This window comes from Artibeus jamaicensis, unplaced genomic scaffold (genome assembly GCF_021234435.1).
Source record: "Artibeus jamaicensis isolate MK-2021 breed Jamaican fruit bat unplaced genomic scaffold, CSHL_Jam_final contig_387, whole genome shotgun sequence".
Lineage (NCBI taxonomy): Eukaryota > Metazoa > Chordata > Mammalia > Chiroptera > Phyllostomidae > Artibeus > Artibeus jamaicensis.
Window position 1 is genome coordinate 501774 of NW_026521812.1, and position 13499 is coordinate 515272.

General features: G+C 46.0%; 1 protein-coding gene across 3 annotated transcripts in view; it reads right to left on the reverse strand.

Annotated features, from left to right (window-relative positions):
* Positions 1-13499, reverse strand: part of ARFGEF3 (ARFGEF family member 3) — a 171502-nt gene that overhangs the window by 41490 nt on the left and 116513 nt on the right. For all 3 annotated transcript variants that reach the window (XM_037148814.2, XM_037148813.2, XM_053664860.1), the window contains 5 exons: positions 13053-13203; positions 11010-11330; positions 8993-9126; positions 6505-6650; positions 4556-4735 (listed from right to left, as the gene is read on the reverse strand). In XM_037148814.2, the coding sequence (XP_037004709.2) occupies positions 4556-4735; positions 6505-6650; positions 8993-9126; positions 11010-11330; positions 13053-13203 (932 nt within the window). The remainder of the gene's footprint in view (positions 1-4555; positions 4736-6504; positions 6651-8992; positions 9127-11009; positions 11331-13052; positions 13204-13499) is intronic.

Consider the following 13499-nt stretch of genomic DNA (forward strand, 5'->3'; position numbering starts at 1 on the left):
TCCCCTACAATTTTTGTGTCATGGTAAAACTATGCATAACATAAAATTATAATTTTAACCATGTTGAAGTATACAGTTTAATGGCACTAAGTACATTCCCCTTGTTGTGCAACTATCACTAACCATCCATCTCCAGAATATTTTCCTCCTTCCAAAAGGAAACTCCATGCCCACTAGACACTAACTCCCATTCCACTGCACTGCAGCTCTTAAGTTGTCTATTTCTCCTTTCAGTTCTTTGTTTCATGAACTTTTAAGGCTTTATTGTTAGGTACATAGACATTTATAATTGATGTGACATCCTAAAATATCAACCCCTTTATAATTATTAAATATCTTTCTTTGTTTCTAATAATATCTCTTGTATTAAAGTATATTTTGCCTGACACTAATGGAGTGACCGCAGCTCTTTTGTGGTTAGTGTTCGCATGAAAAATCATTGTCAGTCCTCTTACTTTCAATCTACTTGGGTTTTTGAATCTAAAAATCTGTCTCCTGTAGGCTGTATATTGTAGTATCTGGTTGGTTTATGCTATATTACACTCTCCGCCTTTTTAATAGAAATTTCATCAATTCATGTCTTTTTAACATCTCTACTGAGAGATAAATCATATATGATAACATTTACCCATTTATAGCAAACCAATATTTTTTAAGTGTATTCAGAGCTGTACAAGCATCACCACAATTTGATTTGAGCTTATTTTCCGAAGTCCCATCCCCCAAACTCAGCACCTCTTACCAGGCATTCCCCACCCCACCACTGTACCCTTGGCCCCTAGGCATTCACTCATCGACTGTCTGCACAGATCTGCCTGCTTTGGACATTTTGTATAAATGCAATCTTATGAACTATGGCCTAACATTGTCTTCTGGCCTGCTGGCTTTCTGGAGAAGTCAGCAGCCATGGTTCCTGCATAGTACTGAACTGTTTTTCTCTTGTTACTCTGAAGATTTTGCCTTTGTCTTTGACTAATGCATCTACTGCAGATTATCTTTGGTTGGTGTTAACTAGGGTTCCTTTATTTCTCTAAATATATTTACCCCCCCTTTGTCTATTTCTTCTTCTTCTGGACCCCTTTTACACGTACGTACACTTGTCATTGTCCTGCAGGTTTCTATTTATTTTTCACCAAAATTAATTCTCTCTGATGTGCAGAGTGGATCATTTATATTAATCCACTTTAAATTTCACTGATTTTTTCCTTCTGCCATCTTTCATCTTGCCAAAAAGCCCTTCTAGTAGATTTTTCGTTTAGTTATTGCCCTTTTTAACAGTAGAATTCACACGTTTCTGATTTCCCTATTCACATTTCCATTCCTGAGTCACTACCACCATTTTCTGTTAACTCCTTGAACATTCTGATGATAGCAAAGTCTCTGTCCCCCACCTTCAATATGAGGATTCCCTTTGAGGCAATTTGTGTTTATCGTTCTTCCCCCCAAGTACGTGTCACTCTTTCTTTGCAGGTATCATAATTTTTTTTCACTGAAAATTTGAGATTTTAGATAATATCGTATAGCACTGCTAGATACTGATTTCTTTTTCTGAGTTTTCTTTAAAAAGAAAAAACCCAAGTTGCTTGGACATAAACTGTGGAATCTGTCTCTTCCCGTAGCATTAGGCAACAATGCCTTTGCTCAGTTTCTTCATTATTGTCATTGTCTTTTTAGCCCAACTTTCCAGTGTTTGTTCCCATGTCAACACGGGTTAGTTAGTGGTCACAGATGAGGTGGGCAGAGACTGTGCTCGAACACACACCTTGAGCCTGGAAGGCTTCCTCTTTTCCCAACCAGTCTGTGTGTTCGGGCTGCAAAGAATACTCCAAAGTTCAGCCAATACTAAGGTCTTCCTTGTCTTTTACTTTCTGATGGGATTTGCGTGGTCTATCCTGTGTATGCCCATGTTTCAGTCATTCAGGTGTGTGAGAAACTTACCTAGTCCTTCTAAGAATCTCTGGTTTCTCGGTTCTCATGATACATTTCTTATTGGTTCACTACTCACTGCAGCTGCAGGTTAGCAAGGTTGCAGGATTCTCCCATTCATTTCCTAATGAATCCACCACTTTCAGCTGACAAATCAATGATCTTTTTGACCTCTTCTCCAAACCAACTCTGTTTCTCGTAGAAGAAGGATGGACTTGCCCAGTCAGCCCCACCCTGGTCAAACTGTTATGCTTGTCAAAAGCTTAAAAGTAAGGAGGACAGTACAGTCTTCAGCTAGAAGGTCACAGACGCCCACCGCTCTTAACCAAAATTCTGACAAGAATTATTTTTAAGTGCAAATGCTACTCAATTTGTTGTCTGCCCTTGGTCAATTTCCAGAGCTCTGAAATGGTTGCTCCGGACAATTTTGTCCCCTTTAATCCTTGATTCTTGTGAGGAGAATTCACTAACTTCTTTATGCCACTATAGCCAAAGCCCTTCTTGTTCTATGTTTTTCCGAAAATATTTCAGTAAGATTATTTTAAAGTCAGTGTCTGCCCTGGCTGGTGTAGCTCAGTGGATTGAGCGCGGGCCTGCGAACCAGACGATCGCGGTTCGATTCCCACTCAGGGCACATACCAGGTTGCAGGCCGGTTCCCTGCAGGCCGGCTCCCAGTGGGGGACACACGAAGGCAACCATACATTGATGTTTCTCTCCCTGTCTCCTTCCCTTCCCCGCTACAGATAAATAAAATCTTTAAAAAAAATAATTATTAAAAAAAAAGTCAGTGTCTGATAACTCTGAAATTATCTGGATCCCTGGAGGGGTGTGTATGTGTCTATTTTTACTGACTTTTCGTTTTCAATGATACGGCATTTCCTAATGATTCCTTTTAGGAAAGGAATCATTGGTTAGTTTTGATTGAATGCAGATGTTATACCTGAAGCATTAAGAAATAATGATGTCACGTTCTTGTTAGGGATTATTTGAAGATGGGGATTATTTTCTGTTAGGACTAGTCTACTTAAGTTTCACCCTTCCTTTTAGGAGACCCTATTGTCTTCATGATTCTGACCCAAGACTTCAAGAAGTTACCAGATTGGCCAGACCCCAGGCTTTAGTTTGTCTTAGCTTCTCAGTCTTCCAGCTTCTGAAATTAATTGATTCCATTTTAGGAAAAGCAACCCCAAATACAGGCTCGGTGACTGCGTATTCTTTTTCTCCTAGATAATGGCCTCAAAGTTATTCAGTCCGTTTGTAATATTTCACTGCTTTCCAATGAATAAAAAATTTTTCCCAACTCTTTCTAGTTGTTCCCATGGAAAGCTCATCTGAATGACTTAGTTCATTGTTATTAGAATTCTTCAACCTAGGTTTTAGGTATGAACTCATATCTTCATTCTTCTTTCGTTTCATTAAAAATTATTTAATATTTTGCATTGAAGATACCAATGTTTCTACTCTTTCTAGGTCTGACTGTACCATATTACAGTTTCAGTAGCTCCCTCTGACTATTGTCTTGTTTCCCTATGTGCTTTGTGATATTTTTTAAATACTGTGAACTCACATCTCTTGGAACTTCATTTGTAGCATTATTTTTTGTGGCCTGAGTTGAAATTCCAGGGGGACTTTTGCCACTTTGTACGATGCCTGTATAAAGTTCCCAGACCGCCAAGGTGGTGCATATTCTTTTACTGGCTCCACAGAAGGGCTAGCTTACAATTTTAATCCTGGAAAGTTTTTTTAATCTTTACTAAGAGCTAATGGTAGAAACAGCCTGATCATGTTCTCAGGGAAGGTGGCACTGGAGTTAATTTCGAATTCAACTTTGGCCTAAGTGAACACCAATTTTTAAGATTTGTGCTGAAATTTGTCTCCTGTTCTTGTAGCCTCAAGAATATGATAGCAACCACGACTGGTACGGCTCAGTAGGCTGGGCATCGCCCTGCAAACTGAAAGGTCACTGGCTGGATTCCCAGTCAGGGCACATGCCTGGCTTGCCAGCGAGGCTACTGGTTGGAGGTGTGCAGGTGTGCAAGAGGCAACTGACTGAAGTTTCCCTTTTTCTCTCTCCCTTCCTCTTTCTCTAAAAACAAACAAATAAAGTCTTTAAAAAAGAATGCTGTAGCAGAACCCAGTTTCACCCAATGGCAAATTCCATCACGGCCAAAGCCGTCTTAGAGCTCTGCTTACTTCTATGTCTCCCCTGCTACTTAGTTGTGGGCATCTTAGTATTCCTCACTTTCTTATCAGAGTGCCAGTGTATTTTAAAAGAATTTTTAAGCCTTTATTTGACATTTTTAGATTTCAGAGAGAGAATCCAGGTTCCTAGATTACTATCATGCTAGTTACGGCCCCTCCACTTAGTTTCTTCACCATCTGTGCACCAGTTGAGGGTATGGTTGAGACTACAGACCAGTGAAGCCCGATTGCCTAGGTTCAAATCCCAGTTCCCCTAAGCACTGCACTGTATCCTCCACTAAACTGGCTCACCTTCTTTGTCATAGATTCCACATAGAGGATTATTGGAAAGGTGAAACATGCAAAGTTCACAGAACACCACCAGCCTGTGCACTCCGTAAAAGCTAGCCGTGACAATGACAATGCTGGTGACCGTGACACACTGACCTGGTCTTGAACATCCTCGTCACACAACTCTAGCTGCATAATACGCTCAAAGGGTCGGAAGAGCGCTTCATTGAAGTGGAAGTGAGGTGGCTCATTCCAGTCAGTGAGGACCTCTGTCAGTATGTCATGGATGAAGGAGACGGCCTTCTGAGACACGTGTCTTTCCTTATGGCAGGCGGCCTGCAGGATTCATGAGAGAGCAGAATATCATTGGAACTTCAGACAAGTAAGAGTCTGGTTTCTGAAGGTTTTCCTAACCCACCTCATTGCAGGGAGGTGGGTGCAGCCATGCTGTTAAAGTAAAGAATGCTTCTAGGCATACGTACAGATGAACAACGCAATAAATTGCATTTGTAATAATCTAACAAACTGATCAGACACAACTCCAATTAAGTGTTTCTAGAAAAATCATAGTGTATAGTAATTTCTTTTTTTAAAGAATATAACATGACCGTTTTCTTGGATGGCATAGAGCGTGCTGACTATAAAGACATCAGAACTGCCCATGGCCTTGTGCTTCTTGGCTGTGCCCCTTAGCTGAGATCCGAGGAGTCACTGGTCCCTCAGGGAGGTGGGCCAGTTGCACCAACAAAGCTCTAATGGTTGCGGGCTCCTGAATCCAGGCCCATTAGTAGTCTCCTCCCTCCCTGACCTGGGCTTGGATGTGGCTTGCTTTGGACAACAGCAAATATTATATAAGTAGAGAACTGCAAAGTTGTTGTGATTTGGGGTTGGTTCTCTTGCTTTACTTTGGAATCCTAAAAATGCCATGTGAATGAGCTGGGACTAGTCTGCTAGAGGCTGAGAGAGCCCATGTGTCCAGCCTCCCCAGTCAAGGCCACTACGAACCAGCTGACCCCACGTGACATGTAAGGCCAGCTGAGATCAGCCAAGGCTGGCTGAGACTAGAAGCCTAGCTCAAATTTCTAACCCGGGTATCCATGAGGTAGATAAATGGTGGTTGTTTTAAATACTAGGTTTTTTTTAGATGGTTTGTTACAGTGTAATAGATAAATGATATACTGTTTCTCCATAACTAAGATATTATTTTCTATTCCTCTTCCTTACTAGAATGTTCTCAAGTTAGTGAATTAAGTTCCCAAGAATACTTTATAACATCTCTCTACCAGATAAGCACTAAACAGCTATTAAGAATAGTTATCAGTGCAATATAGGGCAACAATTTTCCCACCAACGTAGAAGCGGCCAGTCATCATCACTGAGATGCTGAGGTGGAGAGTTACCATATGATTTACCACATGAGCTGCTTTTCCCAGTATTCACTTTGTTGGGAAAACCAGGACGTATGGTTCTCCTACCCAAAGAGTACTATAGTCTACAGTCTAGACTACAGGCATTAGAAAATGACTATAGGCCCTGGTTGGTATAGCTCAGTGGATTGAGCATGGGCCTGTGAATCAAAGGGTCACTGGTTTGATTCCCAGTTAGGGCACATGCCTGGGTTGCAGGCCAGGTCCCCAGTAAGGGACTCATGAGAGGCAACCACACATTGATGTTTCTCTCCCACTTTTTCTCCTTTCTTTCCTCTCTCTCTAAAAATAAATATTTTTTTAAATGACTATAGAAAAGAGAGACTGGCAGGAACAAAAGGCAATGTTGGAGTCACGTATAAAAGTACAGCTTCAGGCTCAGGCTGACACCAGGTCATACAGAAAACTGTAATTGAACAACAATAAAATAATTTTTAAAAAAGAATGAAAACCACCCAACTTGTAAAGGAAGAGTGTCAGAATGAGCCCAGGGTAGTGTTGCCATTGGGGGTAATTCTTTAGATGCCATGAGGTATAATCAGAGAACTATGATGCCTGTGACCAGGGTGATGGGAACCTTCTCATTGCACTGTGGCCACAGTGCTCTGCATCCCCACACTGACTGGGGAGCCCTGGGCTGCCTCCGCTGGAGAACTTCCCCACTCCCCCGGTGCCCACCTCCACCAGGTGCGGGGCCACGAGGCTCCAGCAGCGCATGACGTGGAGCAGTGGCCTCGATCTGCTGCGCACGATCCTCAGCATGGCGTCCCCGAGGCGGAAGAGGTGCAGGGCACTTTTCCGGTCTTGGGTGGATTTCACTTCTCCTACAGGGAGAGACCATGAAAGCCATCAGGCCCAAACTCAGAAATGGTTTGACCTGTTCAAGCAGAGAGAGGGTGGAAATCAAAGAACTGGACTCAGACCAGCAGGATTATTGGGTGAGGGCTAACCAAGAGAGGAGAGGAGCTTGGATCCAAGAGACTTAGGTGGTTCACTCAACAATTCTCCTGGTCACCATGGCATTTCCAGTGGCTGCCATGACAAGTGTGAACCATGCCTATTGATAAGGGAGGTTGGCACAGTGGCTACATAGGCAGGCTGGGGAGTCAGGCTGCCTGGGCTCAAATCCTGTCTTCACCACTCGGTAGCTGGGTTACAGCAGACCAGAGATTTATGCCTGATCCACAGTTTCCCATTGTAAAAGTGGGGATGATAGGACCCATTTCTTAAAGTTACTTTAGGGATTAAATGTAGTAATACTCATAAAGTGCTTAACACAGGCTCATACTACCTGGCCGGCGCTCTTAGCAATCATGACTATTGTCACTGTCATCCTGCACAGTCACCATCCACTCTGCCAGTCCTTAGTGGCCCCTGTGAAAAGGGTTTCACAAGCAGCCCTTCACAAGCCCCAAGCAAGCTGGGCCCCTTTGCTACCTGATAACATGCTATCTAGCCTGTTCTGCTTTGCTTCAGTACAGTCCTTGCACACTCTGATCTTGTATTCTTTTTTTTTTTAATAAGCAGAAGTATATATTCTCTCAAGGAGCCTACAATACACAAATAAACAGACATATGAATCCATATTCCTTTCACATTCTATGTCAGCTTACAAAAGACAGAGATTTCATGGAGGGTATCTATTCACAAAATACTATTCCTTTCTTGAACTGACAACTAATTACATAGAAATTCAAATATATTTTAACTTGGTAAAAGCCATTAACATATATTTTTTATTGTTGTTCAAGCACAATTATCTCCATTTTCACCTACCTCGGTCCCCATCCCTGCCTCCCACACTCGAACCTACCCTCTTTGGCTTTGTCTTTGCCAGTGTCGCCTTGGTCTTCCCCACTCCCTGTCTACTCATGGCCTGTTGCTTCCCCTTCACTCCCTGCCTACGAAATGCTGATCATTATCAGGCTCTTTTGACCAAAATGCTTCTAATTAGCCTTGCCATATTAAGTAAACTTCAAAATGACAGCAGTAGTAATCGTCAACATTTACTGAACACTCTGCATCAGATATTGTGTTGGTTCTTTGCATCTTTAATCATTTTAATTTTTAAAGCAAACCTTAAGAAATAAATGCAATTACTGCTATTTTAGAGATTAGTAAATTGAATGCTGGAGAGGTGAACTGACTTGTGCACCTGGTAAATGGTGACGGCAACATTTTGACTCATGTCTGATTGATTTCTAAGGCAGTGCTTCCTCTTCCTGGGTCTGCTGCCTCCTCCTGACCCTGCTCATTGCTTTGTGTGAGCTCAGAGCCTGTGATTCCTCCAATGCAAAAGCTGCAGGAGGTGGCCCTAGGCTCAGAGGTGCTCTGGAAGTCTAATGGTTCTGGAAGGTTGGCCTTATATAGCTAAGGTTTTAAAGTCCATTAAAAACTAGTAGGGAAAGGATGGTGGTTCTCAAATTAGAATCTGCATTGAGGATCAAAAGGCCAAAAATATTAACACTTAGAACTTCAGATCCTAAAGGTGGAAGGGACCACAGAGGCTCTGCCACACGGCTCTGAGCCTCTGTCTGAACTCAAGGGGATGAGGTACTTGCTGTTCTAGTCCCCCCACCCCCGTTGATGGTCAGTTGTATTTCTGAGCAGCCTGCCACCCATTTGGGACCACGGGACAATTCAGTACAACTCTATTCCCTCTTCCACAGGTTGGCCTTCAAGAGGGCCTTCATCTGGCCTCATGCAGGAAGACAGTCGTACTGACCCATCACTAAAGGGTCAGTACACAAGAGCAGTTTTTCTAGGACTGGCACGAGGCTCTGTCATCCTTCCATTTCTCTCTCTCGCCCTCATTCTGGAATCAGTAGGTGCTTCTCCAAGTTGTCTGGACTGAGGCGAGTACTACGCTCTGTAATATGGAGAAGGGTTCCCACCCTCATGAGAGCTATCTGCACCTTAGCAGAACCACCTAGCCCAGCTCCAGCGGTAACACCTGTAACGGTGGCAGCAGCGACACTTCTACGCACAAAAACTCATCCCACCCCTCACCCATACACACACCACACCTAAAACTAGAAGACAAATTAGCCAGGGTGACCATGTGCAAAGGGAACGTGGACTCCAGTCTCAGGCAGGCTGTTGATATCGCAGATCGGGGCTGACTCCCACTAACCTCACAGCACGGTTTCTTCCGGGAAGGAATTACCTGGCATGGCCAGCGAGTAATCAACCGTGTCCGTAACAGAATGGAAAAGCTGGGACTGCGACGCTTTCTTCAGCTGGTAAAGAAAAGCTCCCAAAGCCATGAGGTTCAACTTGTCCGTAGCGTCTTCAAAGAGCCTGGATGAGACAGAAAGATTTGTTCCTTGGAAACAGTTCAGCAGAGCCTTTACGGCAGAATGATTACGGTAATTTTTTAGATGTGATTAATGAAAATGTTGTGTAAACACTGTAAGGAAATGTATGGTATCATTATTATCTAGTATGATTGTGTACAAGTTTAATCCAAAGGGCATAAGCTTTATTTAAAAAAAAAAATCCTGTATCTCAGGGCATAGCTCAGCCATTGGAGGCACTTAAAAGAGAAAAAAAAATTGGCAAGAAGTTGAAAGATAGCGCAGCACTGCATCTAGAAACTGAATAAATGGGAGTGGAATCCTTCAAACTAGCTGTAATCTCATGAGCTACATTAAAGAAAACCTCAAGAAGTTAATCTTTTGTCAGATTACAGCTGATGAGCAGAACACTGGGCATGGCTCTGAGGACACCAAACCCATCCTGGAAGCTCCTGAGGGCGGGGGTGACTGTCTTCATCCCCTCCGACTCAGGCACCTGCAGCCCAGGACATGGTGGAAGCTCCAGCATCCACTGGAATAATGAATATTCCTTCACATAACAGACCTTGCAGGTTCTTTTGTTTCCCACTCGGCCGGCACAGACATTTCAGTAGGAGTGAGGGGGGAGGAGCACAGGTAGCAGGGCTCAGAGGAGGGTCCCAGGCTCACTGGCATCCAGAACGTGGGGCTCAGGTGTGGCTTTATGTGGCACACTAGGAATGAGGCGAGCTGGCCTCCCCCTGGACTTGGGTCATCCGAGGCCTGCCCTCCAATCCTGTGGTGACACCAGCAGGGCAAGCCGCCCCTGGGTGCCACGTGCTGGGTGAGGGAGAGTGTCTTTAATAGAAACTAAATAACAAGCCCATTTTGAAGGATCCAGCTGAGACACAAATTGGGGAATTAATCATTCATCAATTATTGTAACTAACTCATTTTTCTTGCTGTTCCATACTTCCAACTTTAACACCATTTGGTGCCTGGATCTCATGAACCATTTCTTTTTCTTCTTTCCCAGTAAGAAAAAACAGCAGTGAGTGTTATATCCCACCTGACACCTGTATCCAAATTCCACGGTACTTTCCCAGACACCTTGTTGGGCAAACGGCAAAAAAGAGATCATTGCACTGAATTAGTACATATACTGGGTTAGCAGATGAAGGGGAAACTGAGTCTCAGAGCAACTACTTATACACATGACCTTGTAGGTGGTTGGGGTCAAAGCCAGGAAAGAAGCGGTGTCCAGAGTTCCAGCCTGTGAGTGTGCTTCCCACTGCTGTCTGTCCTCACCCTACAAACTTCATTGCGCCTGTGCTGGGTGGTCTGGGGCCACCAGCGATGTCTGGAGAGTGAGGTGAGGTGGTCTAACACGCAACTGGTGACCAAAAGCACTTTCAGCATCAACACTGTCACCAAACCGTTGTTGTTTCCCTCTCTCGAACTTAATGTGGTTTGGGGTATCATTTAACAATGTATCACACTCTGGGGTGTGGGATTTTAAAATATTAATTATCACAAAACAGTAGATTTTTACTATTTGCCAAGCTCTGTCCTCAGAGCTTCAAGTGTACTGATTCACGTAACCTCACGGCTACCCTGTGAGAGAGCCACTTCCTGACCTGATTTTATGATAAAGAAAAAAGGTGAAGTTGCCTGAAGTAAGGGAGCAAGGGCGCCCTGCCCCCGGGCCCCCCAGTCTAGTCATTAGACAACAGCTCATTCTAAGGGTGGGGTGCGGCAGGGGACAGAAGTTAGGTTTGAACAAAGTGAAGAGGTTGAAATGGCTGGCCAGCGCATCGAGTTGTCCCAGCGGTGCTTTTGAGACCAGAGGAGACAGATGGCGGTGTAGCCCCACTGGGGCGTGGTGAGGGTGGGGGCGTGCACACATACCTGTCGGCCTGTGTGGACAGCGTGAGCACGGCCTTGGCGGCGCTGCTCCCGGTCATGAGGCTGCCCCCACGGAAGTCGCAGGCCCGGCCTCGGCCGCCTTCCCTGACGAGCTCTTGGATGGAGAGGGGCTGGATGACAGGGGCCATGCTCAGCGAGCCCTCCTGCTCCGGGCTCTGCTCCGAGGGTGAGCCCTCACCCTCCAGGTCCCCGAGCAGTCCAGAGCCACCAGGTGCCTTCTGGGGCTGGCTGATGGTCAGCGCGGGCTGGGAGGTGCCGTCGCTGAAGTGGGTGTGTTCCAACGTGCCCACGTACTCACACACCCTGCAGAGAGTCAGAAGCGAGTTGAAAGTTGCAGCTCAACTGGACCAACTCTGTAAGTCCCACAGTGAGACAGAGAGGAGATGCAGCTAGTTCCGCAGTGCCCCCCAAATTCTCCCTTCCTCCGGTGAGTGCCACCTTTCCCCGGCTTCCCTCCCTCACTATATGTATTTCCGAGTTGGGCCAGACAGCCTGGAATTGGGTAAGGATTCCTCAGCTCCTCCTCCCCTTACTGGGAGAAAGGTGGGCAACAACGCTCTGTTCGCCCCTTCTGTCCGGGGCAGCTGAGTGGCTTTTCTGGAGTTGGGCTGTGTGAGTGGATTTTCCCAAGGGGTCCTCTTCCCGCATCCCCAGTGCTCTGGTTAGGACTTGGCAAGTATTTCCTTACTTTGCGATCCTAGGAAGTGTGCATACAGCTGACAGGCCCTATGACCGCTCTGGGCCACTCTTGGGGTCCTGCCCAGCTGTGGCCCACCTGCTCCTGACAGCTCCATAACCGTCATGGTAAATGTGATGAGTCGCCACCTGTGGCACAGCTACCAACTTCCACACTGTTCCCAACAGACCCTGGGACTGAGATGGTTCACACGAGGCCTCTCGCCCCAGAGGAAGTCCAGTCATGTTAAGGACCATCCTGGAGAATCCACTGTGATATTCTACAGACAACTTTTTATTTCATATAAATTGCCTGGGTATACTTTAAGGCTTTCTCTTTTTCTGTGTTTGCTTGTGAGAGCAACAAAGAGGGTACCAGCCCTCTCCCTGGCCCCTTCTCATCATGCTCCGCTCAAGACGGAGTTTTCAACCCCTGAGCCATCTGCGTGCTTCTCTCTTTTGAGGCTGACAAACACTCATGACTGTAGTTGCTTTCAGGATATTAAACTGAACCCAGAACCCAGATCTGGCCCGTGCCCTGAGTGAGCTGGGGGTGACTGAGTCCAGTGGGAAGCGCCAGGTGCGCACCTGCTGAGGGGGATGAGGAACAGCGAGTGCGGCACCGGACCTGGGCCTGCGCTGGCGGGCAGGGCTCCCTGCACTGTCCCCGGTCTGCCCAGTGAGGACCAGTGCCTGGGGAGGCGCACTCTGTCTCAGTCGTAGGGGGACTGTGGAGCTCTCTCTGCTGTCATTTTATAGGGGCTGTGAGCCGTGCAACTGCTGCGGGGTGGAGGGGTCTTTTCCCTTCCATACTACAAATCTTGGAAAAATTTTTAGTCTGTCTTTAGCACGATGTACTATTCTATTTTCTCCTCTCTCTAGCTAAATTAAAAGTAGGCATCTTGTACTTTATGTGTCCATGTAAGCTATCCAAAATCCTTTTTGAAGTGAAGAGGACATCAGTAAACATAACAGCGAAGTTATATGGCTGATGCATGACCAGCTTTTAGATCTGCATAGTATTTACTTAACTTACATGGCTTTTATCCTCCACTATATAAGAAATTGGTTTTTCTTCCTTTGTAAAATACATCTGCCTCCCACAGCCAATGTTAATAATCTGTTCATAATCCCCTAAATCAAATCCTGTCACTCTGTTCTCTAAGACATACATTCGGTTGGGCCCCTATTCCCTCTTCTCTGTTTAATCTCTCACTTGGGATTGATCCAAACTCAGGGAGTTATCGCCATCTGGTTAAGCACTGGCAGACCCTGGAGCCTAGCCCTTCCGCCACCCCAGGCTCCCGGGGCAGGGTGGGTGCCATGTGGGGCGGTGATCCCGTCGTGCACCTGAACACGTGTGGCCAGCAGTCCGGGTTGTGGCTTCCCATCTCCAGGCCTACGCTGAGGATGGCGTCCATGCACAGGACATGGGCCGTGTGCAGTGACACCCCATGCAGCTTCCCGATCTGCTCCAGCTTCTGCTCCACTTTCAGTTTCACTGTGCCAGAAAGACATTCGTGAAAATAATATTCCAAGTGAGGGAGACAGGACGGGAAGGCGAGAACGCGCTCCCATGCAAGGGCAGAGAGAGACGGTGGACGGCACTGGCAGCAAGTTCCTCGTGGCAGGACCCTGTGGTTCATCGCACACACTCCCCAGCCCTCGGGCCCCCCGGACATTGGAGACTCCAGCTCTGTGGCTCCAGAAGTTGGATGGAACCTGAGCTGGTGGGTGCACTTCCTGCAGGCCCCCTGCTGAGCCTGGGTCAGGCAGAGCACTGTGGGTGGGCTCCAT